The 24,986-nt window shown below is 38.4% G+C and overlaps 2 protein-coding genes across 5 annotated transcripts; both read left to right on the top strand.

The window, feature by feature from the left end:
• The first annotated feature begins 7,344 nt into the window (after nucleotides 1-7,344).
• On the top strand, nucleotides 7,345-15,544 carry LOC114362416 (cholinesterase 2). Of its 4 annotated transcripts, none has more exons than XM_028317819.1 (5): nucleotides 7,345-7,466; nucleotides 10,032-10,225; nucleotides 11,716-12,859; nucleotides 14,004-14,142; nucleotides 14,970-15,544. In XM_028317819.1, the coding sequence occupies exons 2-5, from the start codon at nucleotides 10,055-10,057 to the stop codon at nucleotides 15,199-15,201; spliced, it is 1,686 nt and encodes a 561-aa protein (XP_028173620.1). In that variant the 5' UTR covers nucleotides 7,345-7,466; nucleotides 10,032-10,054; the 3' UTR covers nucleotides 15,202-15,544. The 4 variants fall into 4 exon arrangements, with proteins under 4 accessions (XP_028173620.1, XP_028173622.1, XP_028173618.1 ...); XM_028317821.1 differs by having other exon boundaries at nucleotides 7,367-7,387; XM_028317817.1 differs by having other exon boundaries at nucleotides 7,374-7,466; nucleotides 9,980-10,225.
• Nucleotides 15,545-21,881: 6,337 nt separating this feature from the next.
• Nucleotides 21,882-24,725, top strand: LOC114362422 (esterase FE4-like). Its single transcript, XM_028317827.1, has 3 exons — nucleotides 21,882-22,062; nucleotides 22,469-23,757; nucleotides 24,051-24,725. Exons 1-3 carry the CDS (start codon nucleotides 21,886-21,888, stop codon nucleotides 24,226-24,228), a joined length of 1,644 nt encoding a protein of 547 aa, XP_028173628.1. The 5' UTR covers nucleotides 21,882-21,885; the 3' UTR covers nucleotides 24,229-24,725.
• Nucleotides 24,726-24,986: the final 261 nt, after the last annotated feature.

The raw sequence follows: 24,986 nt of genomic DNA, 5'->3' as shown, positions 1-24,986 counted from the left end.
AAAAATTCTGTAAAAATCAGGTATTATTTGAAGGGATCAGGGAATCAGGGAAGCGCTGGATGCAGGCCGCTACCAATTGATCAACATGGAAAGCATTGCTGCATTGGGGGAGGCCTATGTTCAGCAGTGGACGGCCCATGGCTGAAATGATGATTATGATGATTAAGTATGTTATAAGTATGTATAATATTAATTTTTCGCTGCTGCACCGTATATTATTTACGTTCATATAGGTACCATTAATTACTCGTAGAATTCGTCATAACATTGCTATTTCAAGTCGACAATAACCTTTTTTTGGGGTATCATCAAAATGTCTAGTTGTTTGGCAACATCTGCGGCGCCGGCGCATAGCGTTGCGAAAACATAGATAAAGCGCCAAGGCCGAGGACACTGCGTTCAAGTACCTACAGACACCACAAAGCTAGGTCCTTACGCTTTAGCCAAACCAACGCGTGCAGATCGCGTCCGCGATGGCGATGGCGATCACTATCTAGATCGCCGCGTCCAATGACAGGACGCGTTGATGTGAACTCTACAAAACAGGACTTTTCCCACCTCTCGTTCCTACAACTCCTGTGTAGACAGGATCTACAGCTTGACCGCCAATAAAAACTCAACCAGTGAAGGTCAAGTTTGTCCCGGGGGATAGTTAACTGTCATTGGACCCGCAACGAAATTAATCAGAAGAACACAGGAGGAGTTCGAAGTTAAGGTTCGACTTCCCTCCGTTGCAAAGCGGATGACAGGTGACAAACAAAGGTTTATTAGTAACCTTTGTGAAAAGATATGCACCACGGACAATGAACATCAAGTAATTCTATAAGTTCATACACGACAATCGCCATCGCGCACGCAGGCTGCACGCCTTGGTTTGGCCGTGTTTGGCTGAACCTTTAGGCATTTCGCACCATGTTTTATTCGGACCGTGGTGTGAATCGGCCAAGAACTGTTACTGAATGGAACTTTTCGCACTAGACTTGGAGCGGTGCGAATAGAATTCGTTGGAATTCTTGTGCGATTCACAGCACGGTGTGAAAGGCATGTGCGATTCATACCGTAGGAAGGAATGCCAGGATCACAGGAATCAAACGCGTTTAGAAATTCCAGTTTACCACATCCTTTCATCATCATCATCATTTCAGCCATAGGTACCAACCGGCCATTGTGGAAATCATTGGGAGAGGCCTATGTTCAGCAGTGGACGTGGACGTCCTTGTTTTAACAAATTATAATTTAAAGTCATAAAGGTCATTTATTTTCTGCAAATAGGCTTTAAAAAAGCGCTTTTACACGTCCCAGTATACCTTTAACCCTCCCACTGCTTCTGGACAATAAATGGCCATACTCTAAACCAGTGCTGAGAAAACGCAGAATTTATAAAAAGGCGAAAGTTTGTGAGTGTGTGTGTATGTTTGTTACTTCTTTACGTCTAAAAAGGCTGGAGAGATTTTGGATTTCTGACACCCTGGATTAACACTTAGGCTACGTTTTACCGCGGGTAACACCGCGGGGCACAGCTAGTATGCCTATAAAAGTGTTAAGGTCGGCAAGACTACTTATTCCTATTCCGTTTAGTATACTTCCTTGATTGCCTCACATCCAGGACATGTAGGTACTTTACTCGTATTACTATTGTTTCGAAATGTACTTCCCATCAGCATAATAGAGTAATTCCTTACAGATTTGTATACATAATACATACTAAATATTTTTGTTCTAAAATAGCCCCTAACGATGTCCCAGTGTTTAGCTTGTAGTGCAAGTATTCCGTACATACAGCATGTCCCGAATATTAAGGATGTTCCGAATATTATAGTTATCCCGACTACTCCACTCATCAAGGTAAAAACGTTTGTTTTATGACTTTTGCAAAATTGCATAAAAATAACTCTTCTTCCTGTACAAAGTCATCAAACAACCGATTGAATTTGTATAGAATAATAAAAAAAAAACAGATTTTTAAAAGTGATTTTTAAAACGAAGAAAAGTTGGTCACCACAGGAAGGTTGTCCCTAATTTACGGGGCACCCTGTATATGTATATTTATGCCGGTCACAGATATAATGTGTCAAGATGTTTGTACAAACATTTTTGTAAAGTTAGCATTCTTGGCAAATAACTACGATTTCCGAATGTTTTTTTTATCAGTATTTCCAAATAATATAGGGCTTTTATATGTTAAAAAGTGTCAAGTAAGGTCGCGTTCGCGTCGCCTTGGTGTCGGCTGTGTGCCACGCGTTAACGTATGTTTTGCAGTGTGTAATATTGATCTTCATTAAGTTGACTGTATAAAGTAGGTCGCGAAGATTATCTTTCAAATTGAACTATTAGTCTGTTACTGATGACCTTTGGCATTAAACCTAAATTATTTATTGCAAGAAGATACATTATCAAGCACAAAGTTTAGTAAACTTTATTAATGCAGAAAGATTATGCATAGGTCTATAGTAGGTATATTTCTCGCCACGAGAACACTAAAAGAAGAAGACACAAAAAGCAAACGCACGGCGTTTTCTTTCGACACAAATTAACACATACTTAAATATAGCAATATTGTCCATGACATTTGAATAAAAGAGTGACGCATATCGATGTTAGATTTGCGATAATTTATGAACCTGAATGCAATCGTACTGACCCTGTTCATTCAAGTGGGCCCGACAATGTCACGCAAGGCCGTCTTATAAAACTGGTTTTGCAACCTTGACTTAGAATTTTAGAATTCGTACCATAATAAGGTCTATTTTATAAAACGCTGACTAATGCATAGGTAAATCCTAAAATTACCATTGTCTCCGGTAGAATATAATAAGACCACTCCTCCCGTGGATGTCTTAAGAGGCGAATGGCCCAGTTTCGGAATTGAGATTTTTGGTTTGAGCTCATCTTCTAATTCCGTATGAACGTTTCCTTTATTTTTATTTGGTAACAAACAGCATCATGTGAACTTAAAAAGTCATCATCATCATCATTTCAGCCGTAGGACGTCCAATGCTGAACATAGGCAATGATTTCCACAAAGGCCGGTTGTTAGAGGCTTGAATCCAGCGCCTTACTTTAGGTCGTTGATCCACCGTGCTAGCAAAAAATAGTAGTTCATAGTAAATCCATCCTTGGGTAAATTAGAAAGGGTCGCGTGTTCCTGCAGCCTAAATAATAAATCCTTGAAATAATGCGTTTTTTTTTCATTATATCGTAACTATCTTTTTTTTTTTTTTTTTTTTTTTATCCACAACGAGGAAGCTCTTGGCCTGTATCTCACCTGATGGTAAGTGACGATCTGTGTACAGATGAACTTTAACCACAAAATAATAATAAGTAGTACTCAAACTCTCTCTCGATGCAGTCCCAAATTATGTAGACATGCCAGTCTAGGATGCGTGCCGCGATATACTCTTATCGAAGATTTTAGACGTCAAAATGTATGTATGTATGGGCAAAATCGATAACATGGCGCGATAACCGCTTATCGCGGCGCTCATCCTATCCTAATGGACGTTGGAAAACGATTTCCATCAAACCGTGGTTATACGCTTCTTATGTAGGTAATTACATGAGCACGTTATTCTTGAATAATACCAAAATTAAGTGCAGTGCATTTTGCAGTTTTTAACTTTCCCCTGCAATTGACTTGGCCTTCACTTGGTTTTGGCGGTCAAGCGGGAGATCTTGGCTACACAATTTTGGTGTGGCAACGAACTACAATGCTGGTAGGAGGTATGTCAATTTGTTTGGCATTACAATCGAAACCATCATAAAATCTTCATAATATTTAAAAATGAATCCCTTTTTGCATGGACGCGTGATCGGCTGGATCGAATTTTCTAATTCTTTTTTGTTGCGATAATATTGTCAGATGTTCTTATGTAATAAAATTCAAGAAATTGAGTGTACTTAACGGAAAATGTCTGTCGGGACAGCATGTTAATAATTAAATTAATTTATATTAGGCAGCTTCATCTTTGCTGTGACTGTTTATTCTGGCAAGGTCAAGTTCTGCAGTTGTTTAACCACATATTATGCGTACATGTAAATAATAATTTACAAGTTTATTGACACAAAGTACAAACCTAATGTGTGCACGTATAAGAACATCAATTGATATAGCCATTAGCTTTTGACCTTCGCATACTAATCGAGTCACTTAAACAACTGCGTCACTTCTCATCAACACAATATGTCATATACTCATAATCAAACTGTGTTATTTAATTTATGTGAAAACTGGTTCGAACCAAATATTTTTTTTATTTCTTATAATAAAGGGTTTATAAATGACATAAGGGGGAGATTGCGTCGCAGAAATAACATCTAAGTTAAAATTTAAAAATAAAACACTTTTATCGGCCGGTGTAGTAGCTGCAACGAGTCATGGTTGTTAAACTGGACAAGTAATTAAAAAAGGTTAAAGGATGATGGGCACTTTTCTATGGAATCTGGGCGTAAAACCAACAGAAATGTAACTACTATTATTTGTTAGGACTTAATATCAGAAATATATTTTCATATAAATAACTATCAAAAACTCCCGGGTTTGCTTGGAAATTGACATAATGTGTAATAGTAATAGGTGCTTTATTGCGCAAACAAAAATATTATTAATTAATATACTTATCTACTCACATTTTAAATACATTAAGTTATTTATCCATTATTATGTCCAACAGTTCAGGAGTGGGGCCAACAAATGGTATATTTAAACCATGTTCTACATTATAAGTGTAGGACCATACCTAGGTACCATTTAGAGAAATGACATGAACACAGTCATGTTTCAATGGGATTTTTACCAGTTAAGTTGTAGTGTTGTCGCATAATCGATATTGCCAAATAACGATTTATCGATTAACAATTCGATTAATCGATTTTATTGATTACCATCATTACTATCATTTGATTGTTAATTCAATTCCTTATTTTCAGCAATATAATCGATTATTGCAATCGAATAATCGATTATGATTTATTCGGTATACATACTTACTAAATCGATAGAATCGATAGTAAGATATGATACGATACTCTCACTACGGTTAACGCCCGGACACAACTTCAAATAGTTATTTTACAAAACCTTTTAGTGATATAGTTATATCGTATTTAATTTATCAATGTTTATTTAATCAGTAATCGATTACATAAGCATTGAAAGCGGTAATAATATCGGATTAATTTATACGAGCAAATTTGTTCTGAAATCGGGGGCGCGGACACGTCGTGGTAATCAATTTTTGACGACTTACGATTTTTTTTAAATTACTTAATTAACTATTATTAACTATCTCTATGGTTTAACAACAAGAACCAAAGTTATACTATTAGATAAAAATATTTGTTACTAAAATATTATGATATTCGGGTACTTTTTGGCCCCGGACACGTGATTTTCTTGGCCGGTGGAATGACCCTTTTATTACCCTAATGTGATGTGAAATTACTATGGAAACTTTGCATATTCAACGACCTCTATCTCCGTATCCCCGCGTATTTCAGGATTGTTGTCATACTATGAAATGAAGTACTAGTATTAAGCTTTGATTTAGTATACTTTTTGTTTCTGTTGGTTTAACGCCCAATATGCCCATCATCCTTTATGTTTCCGTTCGATATTTAATTAAACAATAAATTATTTTCAAACTTATCGAGCATTGAAAGAAAAAAAATATGAAAATACTATGTTGCTAATTTATTTCTTATGCTCAAACTGCCGCGCATGTCATACATAGTTATTAGGTATTTATTATATTTGTAATTTCTGCTGAAAATTACTACCTAAAATGAATCTTAACAATTTGTCAAAGATTATGCTTTTACAAAACATTTCAGATAGTAAGTAACTATTACTAGGTCCTTACATTATTTTTACGGCACATGCAATAGTTAAGAGTACAAAAAAGTAACATTAATATACCTACTTATTTTATTTTACTCATATACAGTTTGTCCCGAAAAGTTTAATTCAGACTGATTGGTAGCTACAAGCTCACAGACTTAGGGCTCTCACTCAGACTTCTAAAATCCGGAATAAATTCATGTCAGATGTGTCAGGAGAAGAAGACGAAATTGAATAGATTTATTCGATTTCAAATACAAATACAAAATCATTTATTGTGAATCATAGGTAAAATGGTGACATGTTACATTAGGTAGTATCACTATGTTCCGCTCAAAGAGCATACAATTTGTCAGACATCCAAAGTTTCGCTCATTATACGACAAAAAGATAGCCGTTGATCCATGTATTTCCAGTAACTAAACACTAACTATACCATCCGAGGCCCCGTGACAAATTAATTGGTAGCATGGCTCATGAATGAGTACTATCAACTATCATTTACGAATCAGCCAGGGAGACATATTGTTTCAGCGGTCTCACGCACCCATATGTCAATCATCTATTTATGCCTCCCATCAACGCTTCGAGACCACACTGTTTTTACACACCCTGTATATGAGACGGAGCATTTCCAGCCTCTGAGGTTACCTTAGCCTCTAATTTTAATAATGAGCTACTGTAAATACTTAAGTGTGAAGGATTTGCTACACTGGATGCGTTCTGCGGTCAGGTAAGTGAACGCAGCCCGCACCATGTGTACAGTATTGTCGTTCAGGGCAACCGGTCAGGTCAGGCGGGCTAGGGGCTAGACGTCAAAATGTGGGGTTATCGCGTATAGATATAGTAACGCGATACACGTTTATCACGGCGCGCATCCTAGACTTACAGTCGGACTTAGATGCGCGCCGTAATAACTTTTATCGGCGTCAAAATATATGGGCAAAATCGATAAAATGGCGTGATAACTGCTTATCGCGGCGCGCATCCTAGACCTACAGGACAAGATAATCTGTCAGCGGTCGTGTCAAGGCAATCTGTCAGCGTTGCGGTTTGTGTTCTTTGCTCGTGCCTGTACTGTCCGGCCGCATCAATACAAAATGTATACAGGGTGGAAACGATAAGTGATCTCACTCGATTATTTCTAAACTATACAAGGTATCGAAAAATTGGTTACTGATCCTGAATCTTCCTGATGGCGATTCAAGATAAAAACATTGAATTTTTGGATAAATCCGGTTTATTCTGTAACCTACTAATGGTACCGTTTGAAAGAGCTTGTGAAGCACTTTCAGGATCAGTAACCAGTTTTTTGATAGACCTTGAATAGTTTAGAAATAATCGAGTGAGATCACTTATCGTTTCCACCCTGTAGAGACCGACAATGTTGTTCATACATATGCGGGCTGCGTTCATTTTAACCTGAGCGCAGAACGCAGTGTGGCAAATCCTTTAACTCATTGTCATTGCTATTATTATAAGTGGCTGTGTACAAGTAAACAAATATCATGCTACTCGAAGGTGAGAACTCGGTCTGGATTGACGTGTTTTGTGAGTTGTGACTTATAATATTTCAATATTAATTAATTTCGAGTTTGGCAAACCAATCAGAGGAAGTTACATTTAAATTGTAAGTAGAGCGTAAATATGAAAACTATTTAAGTTCAATATTTTTACTTATAAGTAGGACTTTGTTTTTTATGATTGACAAATGATTGTTTTGTATAATAAGTAAGCGGTTGACGAGTTAAACGTTAAATCAATTATACCACACAATGTATATTACGTTAGTAGGTAGTTAATGTACCGGACTACTATGTCAGAGCCCTAGAGGTCGCGGGTTCGATCCCTGCAGAATACAAACATTACTGTGCGTGTACATAATATCTGTTTGTATTGGTCTGAGTGGTTTCTTTGTGTAATATGTTATGTATTTATAAAAACGATTATTTATGTATGTTTATTTATACATATGTGTGTTGTCTGGATGTCGCGGTGAAGTCCAAGTATATTTAATTCATATCGTAGTATAAAACTAGTTCACGGATCTATCCAATAATTATTAAATAATGTTTTGACCAGTCTTATCAAATTAGAATGAACATTAACTAGTGCTAATACTATGATGAATAACGGTCGAGGGGTTATGATCTTGGCATCTAGTAAAATTTTCCATCCCGTAGGAATTAAAAGTAGATAGGTAGGGTAGACCGGGTACAATAGTACCACGGGTCAATAGTACCATCGGCGATATTTCTTCATACAAGCGACGTTAGATTGTGTGCATAGCGTCAGAATATGCGCTTTTTGTGTTTCCATCCGCTCAACAGTCGGTGGCGCTTGCGCTGAAAAACGAAGGTGTACAGGAAGGATTTTTGTTTTTTGCCCAGCCGCAGTAAGTTTTTATGTCAAATATATGAGCTCATAAGTTGCCTAATAAGCTATTTGTTACCAAAGTATTGTTGTCAATAGTTTATCCAGGCTCTAAACTTTGTATCGACAGCGAATTATTGGCATTCACTGTGAAAATGACTGAATTTTAGGTGAAGTTCTCTTGACTACCTACTTGGAACAAATGTACCAGTCTCCATGGGGTCAATTGTAGCGGTACAATCAACCCCGTGGTACAATTAACCCCCGGAACCTTATTTTATACTTAATATTTTAAATTGGTTTTAAAGTACCTATACTTATAATAAAATAAGTTAGTTATTATAAAACATTCACGTGGTTATTTTACATTTTTACAATTATATTTTTATAATTATAGGCATACCTACCTACTGAAAAAATAGTTAATGTGTTTTATTAAATAAGTAGGTAGATGTCGATAAAAAGTTGATATAAGTACCTAAATGCCTACTTAAAATATTTTAATATAGGTTTCTAAAACCCTTCTGAATATGTACATTTTAGCTTAATTCAGTAAGTAACTAAGTATTTGAACGTTTTGTTTTAGATGCCTCGACGTAGAGTCAAAAGTACTGATCACGGATCAACGGATCTATTCCTTTATGAACAGGCTTATGATTTTTTTTTAAAAGGGCGAAGCATGTATAAATAAATCAGGGTCAATTGTACCAGGGGTCAATTGTACCCTCATACAAAAATAGATTTTTAAGTTTTGATTATTCTATCATTGTTATTATGCTTATTGTTGTTTCAGGAGCAATATCCGAGCCAAATAAATGACATATTATGTAGAAACAGTTAGCTTTTTCGTTTTTATGGAAGAAAAGTTATTGTTTTGTTTTTAAACTGTAGTGTTGATTTTTCATACTTGTTCCTAAATATTTTCGATCTCAATTAATAAAGAATGATGATTGTAGGAGATTAAGAGTACAGAATACCAATAAAGGTGATGATTAGATAAACATAACGACTTTTATAGCCTCATATAATATTGGTACAATTGACCCGTTGTAGGGGTCAATTGTAACATGAGACATCGTACAGTTCAAACTCGTTTTTCATTAAGTATTCGAATAGTTCAACTCTGCATGCTTAAATTTGTAGCTTAGGAGTCTAGTTTTTACAGCATACTAACAGAATAAGTTATATTTCATTAGATTTCTCAATATTGAACAATTTCCAAAAAATGGTACTATTGTCCCCGGTCTACCCTACAACAATAGCTATTATTGGTAATACTTAATTAGTAGGTACTAGTAGGTACTCGTTTACAGTATCGAATCCCGCAAAAAACTGCTCCATTCGAATTTGGAATTCAAATTCAAAACTTGTGTGATCACACGACAGTCCATTTGCGGGATCCTACATTACTGGATCCCGCAAAACAGGATTGCTGTGGGGAAAGGGCCTTTAGTGTACCTACAAAAGTGAATTATAAAAGCCTAAGGCCCAGAACACACGGTGAAACGCAATTGCAACGAAACTGCATCTAAGTTTCTGCCATAGATTCCGTTGAGAGACCACACATGACGCGTTTCATTGACCAGTTTGAAACCGGTTTGAAATGGTCGCGTCATGTGTGGTCTCTCAACGGAATCTATGGCAGAAACTTAGATGCAACTCAAAAGTAATTAGAAGTTGCAGTTTCGTTGCAATTGCGTTGCACCGTGTGTTCTGGGCCTAAGGGTCATTGTAATTGATGACTAACTAAAATATTGTTTGACAACTCAGCTTATCTCCAAAATGGCAAGTCCTATTTCTTAGTAAAGTATGGCTAAAGCAGGCATCAGCTAGAAAGAACCAGATATGAAATGGATGGTGTTGGCGACCTTCATTGCGGTGAATGTGGTCCAGCTGCCGTCTCCACTGGTGAGGACCAAGGATGGGCTGGTGCGGGGCAGGGTCGTGGGCGCTGGAAGGTTCCACCTCTTCCTCGGTATACCGTACGGGACTGTGGACAAGAGGAACCGGTTTCAGGTGAGACAATCTTGATTTTCTGTCTTTTTTTTACAATCTTGTTTTGTAAAGGACAACATGATTACATGACTGCTCCGTCTCAAATTAATCACAACTCGTTTGTGGAATAAAGAGTAGAAGGCGTGCGGTAGTTCCGTGCATTGGCATACATATTTATGTGCATGTGGATTGAGTGATCCTTGCTTCATTCTTAACAAACATCGAGGAAGTTTTAGTTAAAATTTGTTAGAACATTGCGGTGAAGTAAAAAAAATTTCTAAACCTAGGATAAAAATGTTATGGTCTACAGTCTACATATATTAGGGGTGTAGCACCGCCGTATCAGCCGTATCAATGATACGGGGCCCCAGGATTAGTCAGAGTAGGCAAATGCTAAGGGAAGATCTATAATTTGGCAAGGACTTTTTAGACGAAAAAGGGCCCCTCGATCTATGACCCTTTTTAGATTGGGCCCCTAACAAATATTGGTACAGGGCCCATCTTGCACGCTGCATAAGATAATCATGACGTCTGGAATACATTTTAAGGTTTTTAGTTAAAAAAAATTGGTTTATATCGGAGAGAGACTAGTTTTGAAATGTTGTTGTGACTGTGACAGAAGGGCAATTAATAAAATGACCTTACCTACTTAGGTTCCGATATGCCTTAATGGAACCCTAAAAACATAAGTATGGACATGTTTCTCAGAATGTAAATGTAAACCAGGAAAACACAGTCAATGTTGCCGTTAAAAGTTAAGATAATTAACAAACTAAGTTTTATGCATTTATTAATTTAATTTAATGTAGGTACTTAAAGTTGTTTCCTTATAATTGAAATAATAACCCTTCTTCTGGCGCAGTCGGGTAAAACCATTTTTTTTCAACTTTTAACAATAGGTTATTTTTCCGAAAATAATTTATGTTGGTATTGATAATAAAAAAATATACTACAAAAAGTTGGTATTCATAATTTATTTTGGGTTCACTGCGGTCATAAGCATTCACATTTTTTACTGTAAAATGAAAAAGTTGTTTTTGCTTAGTAAGGAACTCAGTCTACATACCTAGTACAGGTAAAAAAGAATAACCTTTTAACTTGTGCCAGCGAATCGAGACACAATAGAAATCAATTGTTGCCGCAGTCTCATGTGACCACTTAAGCTGAGTTGCACCACCTAACTTTAACCGTAACTATAACGATAACCGGTGATTTTTGTATGGATTTTGACAGATTTTTGACGTTTGTTAAAGTTAAAGTAAGATGGTACAACCCAACCTTAGTGTTCCATGAGCTAAGGAAAATAACCTAATTATACCTGGTATTATAATTTCTGTAATGTATGGTCTGAAATTGTGGCAGGTTGATTATCTGGAGACTCAAGGGGCTCAGTTTTTCTATTATTACCGCCTGAAAGTCTGAAATACAATAATATTAATATTTTCAAGGTTCTTAAATTGTTACTTTAGCAATTACCTATTATTATTCACCAACAAAAATAACTTTTCCAGGCCCCATTGCCACCTCCGAAATGGGAAGGGATCCTCGATGCCATCAACGAGAACACCTGGTGCACTCAGCGGGTAGGCAAGTCCTCCATCACCGTAGGCCAGCCCGACTGCCTCAAACTCAACATCAACGCTCCCGCCAACGCCAAGCCTGGAGACAGGCTCCCAGTCATGGTCTTCATCCACGGAGGATGCTTCTTCGAAGGCATGGGCACCCCCTTCGTTTACGGAGGTGACTTCTTCACCGAACACGGCGTTATATACGTCGGTATCAACTACAGATTGAGCGTTGAAGGCTTTCTTTGTCTCGGTATCAAAGAAGCCCCAGGAAACGCTGGCCTAAAAGACCAAGTGGCCGCTTTGAGATGGATCAAAGAAAACATACGCGAATTTGGAGGAGATCCTGATAACGTCACCTTATTCGGAGAGAGTGCGGGCGCTGTTTCGATTTCTTTCCTTCTTCTGTCCATGTCAGCGAGAGGTCTTTTCAGCAAAGTCATCTTACAAAGCGGGTCTGCGCTCTCTCCTTGGGGACTGCAACACGATCCGATCAAAACTGCCAGCAATATAGCCCGAGAATTTGGTCAGAATTCAACTGACCCTCAGGAAATCTATGAGACCCTATCTAAAAGAAGTCCCGATGAGCTGATTAACGCAATAAAGTATTCGGAACGCAAGAACTGGATAACAGCTGAGACGTTGTTCGTGCCTTGCATAGAGGAACCTTTGCCTGGTGTAGAGCCGATTATAACAGAGTTTCCGACTACGTTGATAAAGACAGGGAACTACACGAAAGTGCCGATGATAATCGGCTTCAACGATAATGAGGGTATATTTTTCGTGGGCAAGGATTATGGGACGTCGTTGAAGAAGGTCGACACTGCGGAGACTCTTCAGCCCGACCTGGTGTTCCCAAGTGCTGAAGCGAAGAATTCGACAGTGGAAAGAATAGAGAAGCATTACTTCTCGTCTGAGAAGGATGAGTTGATAATGGATATGGTGGATCTGTACTCGGACGTGCACTTCAAGTACCCGTCGGTGCTGGTGTCGGAACTGTACTCCAGGACCAGCGATCAGCCGGTGTTCTACTACTTGTTCAAGTACAGCGGGCTGATAAACGTGGGGAAGACGTTGGCATATTTTATAGGTAAGATAAGTACTTTATATGTTCTTATTATAAAGTCATATTCGTATCATACACAACTATACTCAAGTAACTCAACACAATAAACACCAATGGCCAAATCAAGAGAGTCAGGCTGAGTTACAGCACCTAACTTTGACCGTAACTATAACGATAACCGGTGCTTTTAGTATGGAGTTTTTCAGATTTTTGACGTTTGTTAAAGTTAAAGTAAGATGGTGTAACTAAGGCTAAGTGCGTTAAAAGACCTTTTAAAGTAACTAATCTGTTGGTACTTTACGTACATAAACAACGTCAAAAATTACATTACAACTACGTAAATACGAGTAATTATGTTTGATTATAAGTCTTTATTTCACGTGGCCAGCATGTATACTAGGTGTAATTACGCGCACAGTTATAACCAGTTTACAATAATTACTTGTGTACCTACCCAACAACAACGTATTTACTTATCAGGGCTCTTTACGATTGTCAAGGTAAATTGGTACGAGTACGAGTAGGTATAACCTACCTGTCAAACATCAAATACAAAGACAAAGACAAAGATATTTATTTGCAAAGAATAGGTTGATACAGATAGTATTGTAAATACAAAGTGCTCTATTCTGCTAAAATACATTAACATGCAAATTTTTGTCCAGAAATTCCTGAACACTGTAAAAGCAGGAAGTGGTCAGCCATTCCCTAAGCTTTCTGGTCATTACTTTTGCAGGACCTATTTTAAATCTTTCAGGAATTTTGTTATAAACGTTGTTTGTTTAAAAAATTGAAATCGATCAATTTAGCAGTACAGCAAACTCGCGGTCATAAAAGGAGATTGTCGCGAGCTGGTATTTCCGAAAAAACGTAGCGTGTCCCATGCACGTATTTTAATTAAAATATATTTATTTACTAGTGGCTGCCCGCGACTTCGTAGGCGTGGATCCCGTTTTACCCCCATAGGAGTGGAGTTTCGTAAAATCCGTTCTTAGTGAGACCTATGTTCTAAAACTAAAAGGAACCCTCATGCAAAATTTGAGACACCTAGCTTCTGTAGTTTGTGAGATTTCGTGATGAGTGAGTGAATCAGTCAGTGAGTGACCTGTCGCTATTATAAATATAGATAAAAACGTATTTATTTATTCTATTATTTATTTATTTACAGGAGCAGAAGGAGCATCTCACGCCGATGAGTTGCTCTACATGTTCCGGCCGCACGCACTGCCGATGGTCGCGGTCCAAACCTTCGAGGGCCTGATGATGGAGCGCCTCACCACTCTATGGACCAATTTCGCCAAATATAGGTAAACTAAAGATGCTATTCCACCCACAAGGTGGACCGACGACATCGTAAATGTAGCAGGAAGACGCTGGACGCAGGTCGCTACCAACCGGGCAACAGAGAAAGCATTGGGGGTGGCCTATGTTCAGCAGTGGACGTCCTATCGCTGAGATGCCCGTCCGTCCTATGATGATGATGATGATGAAAGATGCTATTCGAACCGTGTTGCCAACTGCAACTGTCGTTAGCAAGTGCAGCAGCGGCTCCATGGGTGAAATGGTCGGATTGGCGACTCGAGATCCGAGGATCGCGGGTTCGAATCACGCCGCCTCTGGACTATGTGGTGAACCCTCTCGTAAAGGGAAGCACAAATGATCTTAATGGATCGACGTGCACTACGCCTAGGCGTGGCCTTTCACGAGATACGATATCCCACTCGTAGTAGGTACAAGCATAATTTAGGCCGAGTTGTACCATCTTACTTTAACTTTGACAATCTTCAAAAATCTGTCAAACAGCATCGTCAAAAAGCACCGGTTATTGTTATTATTACGGTTAAAATATGGTGGTGCAACTCAGCCTTACCTTACCACGAAGGGTTACGGGACTATTAGTAATTTCTACGATACAATTACTTTCTTTTAAAAAATTGGAAGTAGCCATGCAGCCTTTGTGTTGTGAATAAAAAACTCATAAAACTAATTTTATTTTTGCAAGTAGGCTTTTAAAGAAGCACTTCTACACGGCCCAGTATTAACCCTACCACTGCTTCGGGACAATAAACGGGCTAATAATTTTCTACTCTATAATTATTATTTATTTTTTTGCTAATACTTCTTTATTTTTCAGTAATCCCACGCCACGGACATCCCGGCTGCTCCCGATAAAGTGGCGCCCCAGCCGGGAGTCGATCCCGCGCGCATTGGTCATCGACCACGAGTTCTCCACCGCTCCTATGTGGCACGAACAAACCATGCGGCTGTGGAACGACATATACAGTCAGTTTAGGAGGAAAGAGTATGGGTTTCAGCAGTACAGAAGGAATAGTACAAACAATTGCTGTGGTAGAAGGCATTCTTGATAGTTCAATAAATAACATGAAAACTATCTCTTAGTGCCTATTTTCTACAATGCGGTTTTGTCTGTGGCGTGCGTAATAACAATCTTTGAAATGAATTGAAAGTGCTTAACTTTTATCGCAAAATATGTATGTAGAAAAAACAATGAACATGCCATAGCATAGTGTCTGTATTTTTTTAACATCAGATTTATTAATCAAGACTTGAAAAAAAAATATTTCGTTATTTAAACCAAAAACTTTATGTATGGTGATGAAGCTCTAGTCCAATTTAAATTATTATTTTAGGTAGTTAATATGCTTTTGTAGAAGCATTGTCTTTGTAGGTACAATTACACTTTATACTTTGGGAATGAATTAAAAGGAATAAAAAATATTTGAAATACTTAGTGTATTATTTTTATTTACTACTTACAAGATGTTGAGATTTGAAGCTTAATTTAGAAGTGGGTATTTTAAAATTACTGTTAAAAGCTTCGGCTATCCAATACTTAGTGACCACTAAAGTTTAAATCAGGAGATCCGCAGGAGAACTAAAGTGACTGACATAGCATAGCACACGGAATCGCTAAAATCAAGTGGCAGTAGGTGGCAGTGGGCTGTGGGCGGGGCACATAGCTTGCAGAGCTGGTGGCCGCTGGGGCAGAAAAGTTCTTGAGTGGCGACCACGAGTCGGAAGACGTAGTGTGGGCAGGCCTCCCACTAGGTGGAGCGACGATCTGGTGAAGGTCGCAGGAGGTGCCTGCCCTGGATGCGAGCGACGCAGGACCGGTCTTTGTGGAAATCCTTGGGCGAGGCCTTTGTCCAGCAGTGGACGTCATTCGGCTGAAACGAACGAAATTTTTAAACTTCAAACTTGGTTTTAATTGATTTTAAAATACAAACGGCTACGTTGTAAAATGGGTCGAGTGTGAAACAACGTACAGTCTAATTTTTTAGAAATCAGCAGAAATGTCATCAAATATGGCCAACTGACATAAAAATATTTTTAGTCTGTGAACTAGTGATGCGACAAAACCTCTCGTTAATCGCGAAGTGAAATGTTGTAGTACTTGCGTATCATCGCCGGGTGATCGTCAAAATACTAAAAATATGCAACAAAGTCGCAACATTGAATGTGAACTGATTATGAAATTTTCGAGAACAGGAAACAAACTGTATTCACAGATGTAATCAAAAAACACACTGGACAGTAAAACAATCAATGATTTCCGTAAAGTTATTAAACTTCTGTTGCTTGCTGTTGCTTGCTGCGTGATTGGTGGATTTTGGTCATGTCAAAAATAACCAATCATGCAGCATTTGGACCTCGCGTCTACGTATTGCCATCTGGCGGATGTTTCAATCGCGAAAACCCTCATTGAAAGAAGTTGTTTATTTTCTTAAAAATAAACATTTGGAACAATACGTAAGCATAATTGCATAAAAAAGTAAAATAATTTCGTTTAAATAAAACCGACTAAAACTTAAACTGACTCCGAAAAAGTAAACACTAAAAGTAGAAAAATAAATTTACGTTATCTCCAATATTGTCGAAGTTATCGCTGGAAAACTAAACAAAGTATCGTATAATATTTTTTATTTAAAATTAATCAGTAATCGGAATAAGTGAATACTTACAATAATATCGATTAAATTTACAGATTATTGTCTATGACTCACAGGTTACGGCACTGATGTGTCAGAGACAAGTCATAGACAATATGGAGATAACACATGATTTTAAACGTCAAGTCAATTTGACAATCTCACAAATTTTCATCGTCCACGTATTTTGCTAAAATAATTTGTTTCAAAGATTGATTTCAAACTTGTATAAACGTGAAAATAAAGTTGGTTTCATGGGCTTGTTAAATAATGTGTATGATATTATGAACACGTAAGTGATTATGGTGTAATTGTGTATGAAAGTGTTTGTTTACATCTCTGCTGGATTCTAAAAAATCAAGGTATAGATACCGGATATTATACTCTTTGCTTTACCATATCTCAATATAAATTGCAGGAAATCTCTCGAATATGGGATTTTATGTTTGCGAAGGATTCTTTAAACATTGACCGCGTTGCTCAATGAACGGATAGACAGGGTCATTTTAATAGCCGTAAGATACTTAGTTAAAATAATAAATTAACCATTTATATCACATAATGATAGTATCTTGCAAATACCTACTTTATTTATAACTAGCGGCCCGCCCCGGCTTCGCACGTTTGCAATGGAATTTCCCGGCTTTTCTCTTCTATAATATTTTATACCTATAGATAAACCTATAGTGTTTTACACCTATAAACCTTCCTCTTGAGTCACTCTATCTATTAAAAAAACCTACATTATACTACATTATGTAGTGATAGTGATATCGTAGGTTAATGTCATTCAAACATGGCAAGATGAAAATTAGGTATGTGTGTTGTGTATTATCTTTTCCCTAAGAATTCGTCTTGGATCTCAGGTAAGTCTAAATGTTTTTTGCTCTGTGGCATCGCCTGTAATGAAATGTAAATAAGCCCATTAGGTCGCTGCAGCGAACAGTCCCATGTTTGGTTAGGCTTCTAATTGTAACGTGCCCAGATTTGTTGTAACGAACTCTGCAATAACTTGTTTTATTAATACCTTAATCTACTCCTGTGCTGGAAAGGCATTATTATGTTGTGTACTTTTGTCTTCGAATCGTTTGCGTATCCGACAAAATTCGATACCCAGCCTTCCAATTCAACGATCTCGATTTTGAAAATTAGTTTCGTTACCATATCTCATAATAATAAACATTCTTAGACATTTTACACTGCGCTTCTAGTCCCAAACTAAGCAAAGCTTGTACTATGGGTACTAGACAACGGATATAAACATACTTAAATACTTTTTTTTTTTTTTTTTTTGTAAATACATACTTATTATACATAGAAATCACCCAGTCCAATACAAACAAATATGTTCATGCACACAAATGTTTGTACTGTGCGGGAATCGAACCCGCTACCTCCGGAATAGTAGTCCGTTTCGAACTAGGTACTACACCAAACGGCCGACTCATACTTACTAAGTTCACTTTACGCCACGTTCATGGGACGCTGTATAAGTTTTCATACTAAGGTCCGATTCGACCAAACTTTTATCCGAGAATAACTCCTGGTATAACTGGCACATTGACAGTTTCAGTCTGTATGGGAAATATGTACCTATGTCAAAACTGACGAATAAATCGATCGATTAATATTTACTCGTTTGGTCGAACTCACCCTAATTCATTTGAAGGCGATCCGAATACGCAAACGATTCGAAGTCGAAAGTGTTTCGTGCTAGAGGTGCAGGCAGTCTCAGAAGCGCGTGAATTTATAAGTGCATTTTGTCTGAACTGATCGCCTGGGGCCATGCTTGAGCAGGCAGTGTTGCCAGGCTCGTGAACCTACGCTTATTGTAGCTTGTTCACGCTTGTTCCCACGGCAATCCACGGACTGTCGTGTGAATACACAAAATGTGTTTCAAATTCGAATTATAAATTTTAACGGATTGGTTTTTTGCGGGACTCTGCAAACGGTATGTTCGTGTGAACGTTAATATTAAAACACGTATCCTACTAAACGGGATCCTGCTAAAAACGGGATGTCTCCGTCGGAACAAGCCTTATTATGAGCCGATGAGGTGGTGTGAAATCCGCAGTGGGAAACCGCGTATCCGATAATCAGACTATTACCACTATTACTGACTGTTATTGATTTAAAAAAATATAAAGTGTAAAAGTGAATTTTAAAAGCCTATTAAAAAAAATAATGACTTTTATGACCTTTATAGGTAGTTACGATAAAAAAAAACTGTAACTATTACGCTCAATATTTTGTGTAAAATGTTCACACTGTGGCAACACCGGCGGCCGTCAACAGTTGTCTATGGACTTAACTTCGCGGCAGTGAGTTACAGCAATTTGGCCGGCAGGGACCTCCGAAGCATCTCACCGATTACTAACTGGTATGCTTCAGATCTTACACTTGGGACTTGAATTTATTTTAGTAACTGGTTGAAAATGTTCCGGTATTTTAGAAAAAAAAAGTTATCTTTTCCAAACGTCGTTGATTGTTTATGGTTATGGTGCGTAAGTACGCTTCCTTTTTTAAACTTTTACAGTCTTCCTTGATGTATAAAGATGGGGGTTTCTCTCGGATCGCAGGTCTTGGAATCGATTCTCATGTAAGACACTGCTACTTTGTGTATATTTTGTTTTCATTTCAGTTAAGAATATTACAGAATTCAATCACAATAATTATACTTGTTGTAGGCAATGGCCCTATGTGAGACCGCCACTGCCACTTATTCACTTAATTAATGCATTTATCTCCCTAAAATGCTCAGATATTTATAAATGAATAACGCCCGTATTCACAAACATTACTATGAGGTCTCACAGTGCGCGTGGACGCACAGGGTGACACATGATCCAATCACAGAGCTCTATCAACGCTGTGCGTTCGATTTGCTGCTTCACTTAAACAAGCATCGTTTGTGTATACGAGCGTAAGCATACTTAGGTTCTTTTTGACCGGAAAACCAAAATAATATTCGGACAAGGTCGAACATGCTGTTATCATCCGATATGGACTTTGGGTTATAGTCATACCTCGGTAATATTAACATACTGTCAAGGTTGTCATAGCACCGACGAAATATGAGCAAAGCAAGTAATTATGAAATGCTCCATTGCGAAAGGTGACTTTAACAATAAACTTTAAAATAAATCATTTTTGATAAAGTACCTAAGTATATTATACTAAACCTATTGAGTGTTGTGGTAATTAAATAGACCAGTGGTATCTCATAAAATTAATTAGTAAATAACTTCAGTGTCAGAATCTTAGGTTATAGTAATAGAGAAGTTCTTGTGATTGAATTTGGAATTCAAGTAAGTATTACCTAGATACATATTTTGATTCGTTTGTTGTTGAAAACCCATAAACAATTACCTTGTTTGTTTACGGAATGAACAAACTTAAGTCTGAATAAAACAACAATAGAAATCAAAACAAAATGGCATTTGATTTTCTTGTGCTTGTTGACACAGTTTAATAATACAGAGAAATAGAGACCTAGGTATCAAAAACTAGTCTGAATTTCACCCCTTTATTAGTAGGTATGTTTAGGCTCCTACCTTATAGTTCCAAAATACTGAACTGTCCTATCGATGACATTGACAGCGGGGCGCCACCGTCAATACCGAATCGCTGGTTCCGATTTTTGCCATGTTGGAAACCATATAGTTGAACGATGGTAGCGCCCCCCTGTCATTGAGTTTGGTGGGACAGTTCAGCGTGGGTCATCTATATCACAAAATTTACAAATAGAAACGTCAAACAATGTGTCAATGTCAAATATTATTTGCGCGATTTTTTTTTGTTTCTCTGTATCTGTCTCTTTCAGTTACTAGGAGTAAGCGAGAGATGGTAGAGCTCTTGGTATTTTTTAATTCACATATGTATCGGCGAAGGCATCAAGTTCTTACAGCCAAGTTTAGTACATTCTATCTGTTTTTTACAGATTTTACTTCACTAATTTTTTACTCACATTAACACACAAACGAAGTGACTTAAAATATTTCTTTATAACGTCATGGCAAGCCTAATGAAGTTAGTAAATTGTTATCGTTATTTACAAGATAAGTTAATTTATTTATAGTTCCATCTAGCAAGTGAGGATAGGGTTGCCAGGTCCAAAAAAACAAAAGCCGGACTCGGTGCTTAATTTGGCCGGACATTTTACCCAAAAAGACGGACACTCCTGTTTGGGGGCTGGTGCAATTAGTATTATAGCCCATGAGTGAGTACATCATTTTCGAATTGGTAGCCCAACATCCTGATATGCGCATGTTTCCTGTCGACTGGCGCGGCCGCCACATGAAAAGCCTAACAAAAGCCGGACAGGCCGATCAAGACAAATTTTGGCCGGACAGGTCCCTAAAAAGCCAAACATGTCCGGCTAAAGCCGGATACCTGGCAACCCTAAGTGAGGATAATCTAGCTGTATTATCCTTATCTTATCCTTATCTAGCTGTATCTAGCCTCTGATTAGAGGGGATCGTGCGTCTGTAATGAAGACTCAATGATGAATGTTGATGAGTTCTGCAGAAAACCTGGCACAGTTTTGTCTGACTTGACATTGTAAATCCGCTGGTGTAGAAGAAGAAGAAGCTTCTCCAAAAGTCTTGTTCCCTTTAATGATTAATGAGGGGGTCGTGCTTCAGCAATAGAGACTCAATTTGATGATGTTGATGTTCCCTTTCACAGGCCGGCATGCACGCGAGTGGCAAGTGCGTGATGTGGAATGTCAGGCCACCCCAAACCATCTAGCGAGCGAGGGCAAAACCCTTATTTTGCCTCTGATTAGAGACGATCATACCTACTTCTGCAATGGAGACTTAATGATGAATGCTGAGTGACGTTTGCTTTGCCCCGACGGATTAGCAAGCTGAAGTGGCAGTAAGCAGGGCACATAGTACGCAGAACTGATGACCGATGGAGCAGCAAGGTTCTGGAGTGGAGGCCGCGTACCGAGAAACGCAGCATGAAGGTAGCAGGGAAGCGCTGAACGCAGGCCGCTACCAATCGATCAACATGGAAAGCATTGGGGGAGGCCTTTGTTCAGCAGTGGACGTCCTATGGCTGAAATGATGATGATGATGTTCACTTTCAGAGGCCGTTATGCGCGCTCGCGGCAAGTGGGTGGTGCTGTGGGCGCTGTGGGCGGCGCGGCTGGTGCGGCAGCCGACGCCGCCGGTGCGCGTGAGCGGCGGCTGGCTGCGCGGCTCCGTCTCTCCCGACGGCTCGCACGCGCGTTATCTCGCCATTCCCTACGCCACTGTACAACAGCGATTTCAGGTTAGATAAAACAAGATGCATGATTATGATCTCAGCATCTTCAAGGCAGAAAGGAGAAGATACTTGCTGCGTAGATGAGATGAATGCCAGATGTGAAAACTGCTTAACTGTACACCACAGGACTGACAATCATGGATGCATTTTGGACGCTAGATAGCAAGGTGCACTAAAATGTTGTGTCTAGAATCTTACTATAAAATTTTAGGGATGTGATAAATCTGAAAGGTTGCCAATAATCTCGATTACTCTTCTCTTCGATCTCGATACCTTGACCTAAATTGGCTGGCATTGTTCTGCTTTGTCCATTACCTCAATGATCGGACATTGAGCAAAAAATATAATTATGTTGATAGCTAGGTATACTAACGTTCACCATATTCACCACCTGATTGCACTGACATTTCAGGCACCCGGTCCTGAGCCTAAATGGGATGGAGTATTTGAAGCGATTGACGACCACATACGCTGCACACAAACGTGGTCTCTCGGGTCAAAATACACGAACGGCCAGGAAGATTGCTTGATTCTCAATGTTTACACGCCTTTGTATACAAATAATGAACCAGAAAAACCTTTGCCAGTTATGGTCTTTATCCATGGAGGAGCATTTTTCCGACGGTCAGCATCAAGGTTCGTGTATGGTCCCGACTACTTAATAAGTAAAGGAGTTGTGCTAGTCACTTTCAACTACAGGCTACATGTTCAAGGGTTTTTGTGCTTGGGCATCAAGGAAGCCCCAGGGAACGCGGGCATGAAAGACCAAGTAGCAGCGCTGAAGTGGGTACAGAGGAACATCAGGGCGTTCGGCGGTGACCCTGATAATGTAACCATTTTTGGCGAGAGTGCTGGAGGAGCTTCTGTCGCTTTGCACGTCCTTTCGCCAATGTCCAAGGGCCTCTTCCATAAAGCTATCGCGCAAAGTGGCTCTGCTCTGTCAGGTTTTGTCTTCCAATTCGACCAAGTCCATCAGGCCAGTTTGCATGCCAAAGCAATGGGTCTTGATAGCAAAGATCCTCACGAAATACATAAGTTTTTTATTAACAGTAGTGATTCAGATTTGGTCGTAGCAAGAGTGCCAAGATTAGAAGGCACTACAATAATGTTATCAGAAATACAATTCTCGCCGTGTGCTGAGAAAATTATAGAAGGAGAAGAACCTTTTTTGACAGATTTGCCTTACAATATCTTAGTAGATGGAAAATACAATAAAGTGCCTATGATTATAGGATCTAATACAGAAGAAGGATTGTTATTTGCTGGTATGGAGAACACACATTATTTAGAAAAAGTCGATTACGAAATGGTGTTTCCAAAAGACTTGGAATTTCCATCTGACGAAGTACGGAAAGATATAGCTCAAAAAGTGAAAAAACTGTACATGGGTGAAAACGAGATATCAGCAAAGACCTTACCACAGATATCCAAATTATATGGGGAGCCATTTAATAACTACCCTCCGGTAGAAGAAACGAATCTCATAATGCAGACGAGTGAGCAACCAGTGTGGCATTACTTATTTGGTTATGAGGGTAGAAGGAACATATTGAAGCGGAGTGTGGGCTCTCATAACGCGAGTGGCGCCACACATGGCGACGAGTTATTTTATTTATTTAGTCAAGAAATCATACCCACACTCTTTGAAACGGATATGATCCAGAAAATGACGACGTTATGGACGAATTTTGCTAAATACGGGTAAGCGAACTTTATATTCCTGTTTTTTCTAATATCTCTTCATTTTGCAGGAAGTACGTAATCTCTAGAACCACTGAACTAATGAAATCACATGCTTATTTCTAAATCTCTTATGGTAGACCAAAATTTACGCGGGCGAAGCCGCAGACAAAAGTTAGTCGCAAATAAAAGAGGTTAAGCAAAAAAGTTACTTTTTCTGTCTTTTGTAATGAATCACGAAAGCTGTTTCACGCGTGCAAAGTTTATCTTACAACATACAATAAATATAGAGTATAATTTTTGTCACTTTCCAGTGATCCAACGCCAGAAACCAGTGAGCTATTACCAGTGAAGTGGTCACCAGTGACTCCAGATCACCAACGCGCCCTCTACATTGACAGAGAGATCAAAACTGTACCTCTATGGTACACAGAATCTCTTATTTTCTGGAGAGACTTGTACGCAAAGTATCGGAGATCGTTAGACTTTTAAGAATAATTAATGATTAATTTATTGTAAAATAGGAATACTTAAGACTAAGGTGGAGTTGCACCACCTAACTTTGACCGTAACTTTGACGATAACCGGTGCTTTTTATATAGATTTTGACAGATTTTTGACGTTTGTCTAAGTTAAAGTAAGATGGTGCAACCCAGCCGAAGTATTTAAAAAGACTTGAAAGGTGAGAGTTGACTGACAGTTATTTTATATTTTTTCTTTCCCCCCCTAATAATGGTGATATGTGTTTTCACCTCCATATAGTTTTTGTATTAACTTTCAGATCATAGATTACACACCACAATACACTAAACCACTAATGGTTGCTAATAACTTACTCTAATTTCTACTGGGCGCAAAGGTTAACAGGAGGAGAATGCTATATGCTATTAAATTAATAATGCTTCCTTTCAATGTGCAGATAAGTTTTAAATAAGTAAGTCTAATAATTGTATACTATCTCTACCAACCACATGCAAAATACATGACTTGATTTATAAAAAAACTACCGTCCATAGGTGAAGTTGGGCCTAATGTACATAATTAAAATTATATTGAAAGGCACAAACTTATTTATTTGCTTACCATTCACAATCAAAGTAAACCAGCAAACAATATTATTACCTCCTGACCTACTATATTAGAATAATCGAGAAGTAAGTTAATGCAATGTCAGCAATACATGCCCCTTTCGTCCGCTAGCATGATAAAGGCACGTTTACGAAGCACACTATCAACCCGGAAACGGATCG

Source organism: Ostrinia furnacalis, unplaced genomic scaffold (assembly GCF_004193835.3).
Source record: "Ostrinia furnacalis isolate ACB-3 unplaced genomic scaffold, ASM419383v2 OfSCF6503, whole genome shotgun sequence".
Taxonomy (NCBI): Eukaryota; Metazoa; Arthropoda; class Insecta; order Lepidoptera; family Crambidae; genus Ostrinia; species Ostrinia furnacalis.
The sequence above is the reverse complement of the archived record's forward strand: the minus strand, read 5'-3'. Positions and strand labels throughout refer to the sequence as shown.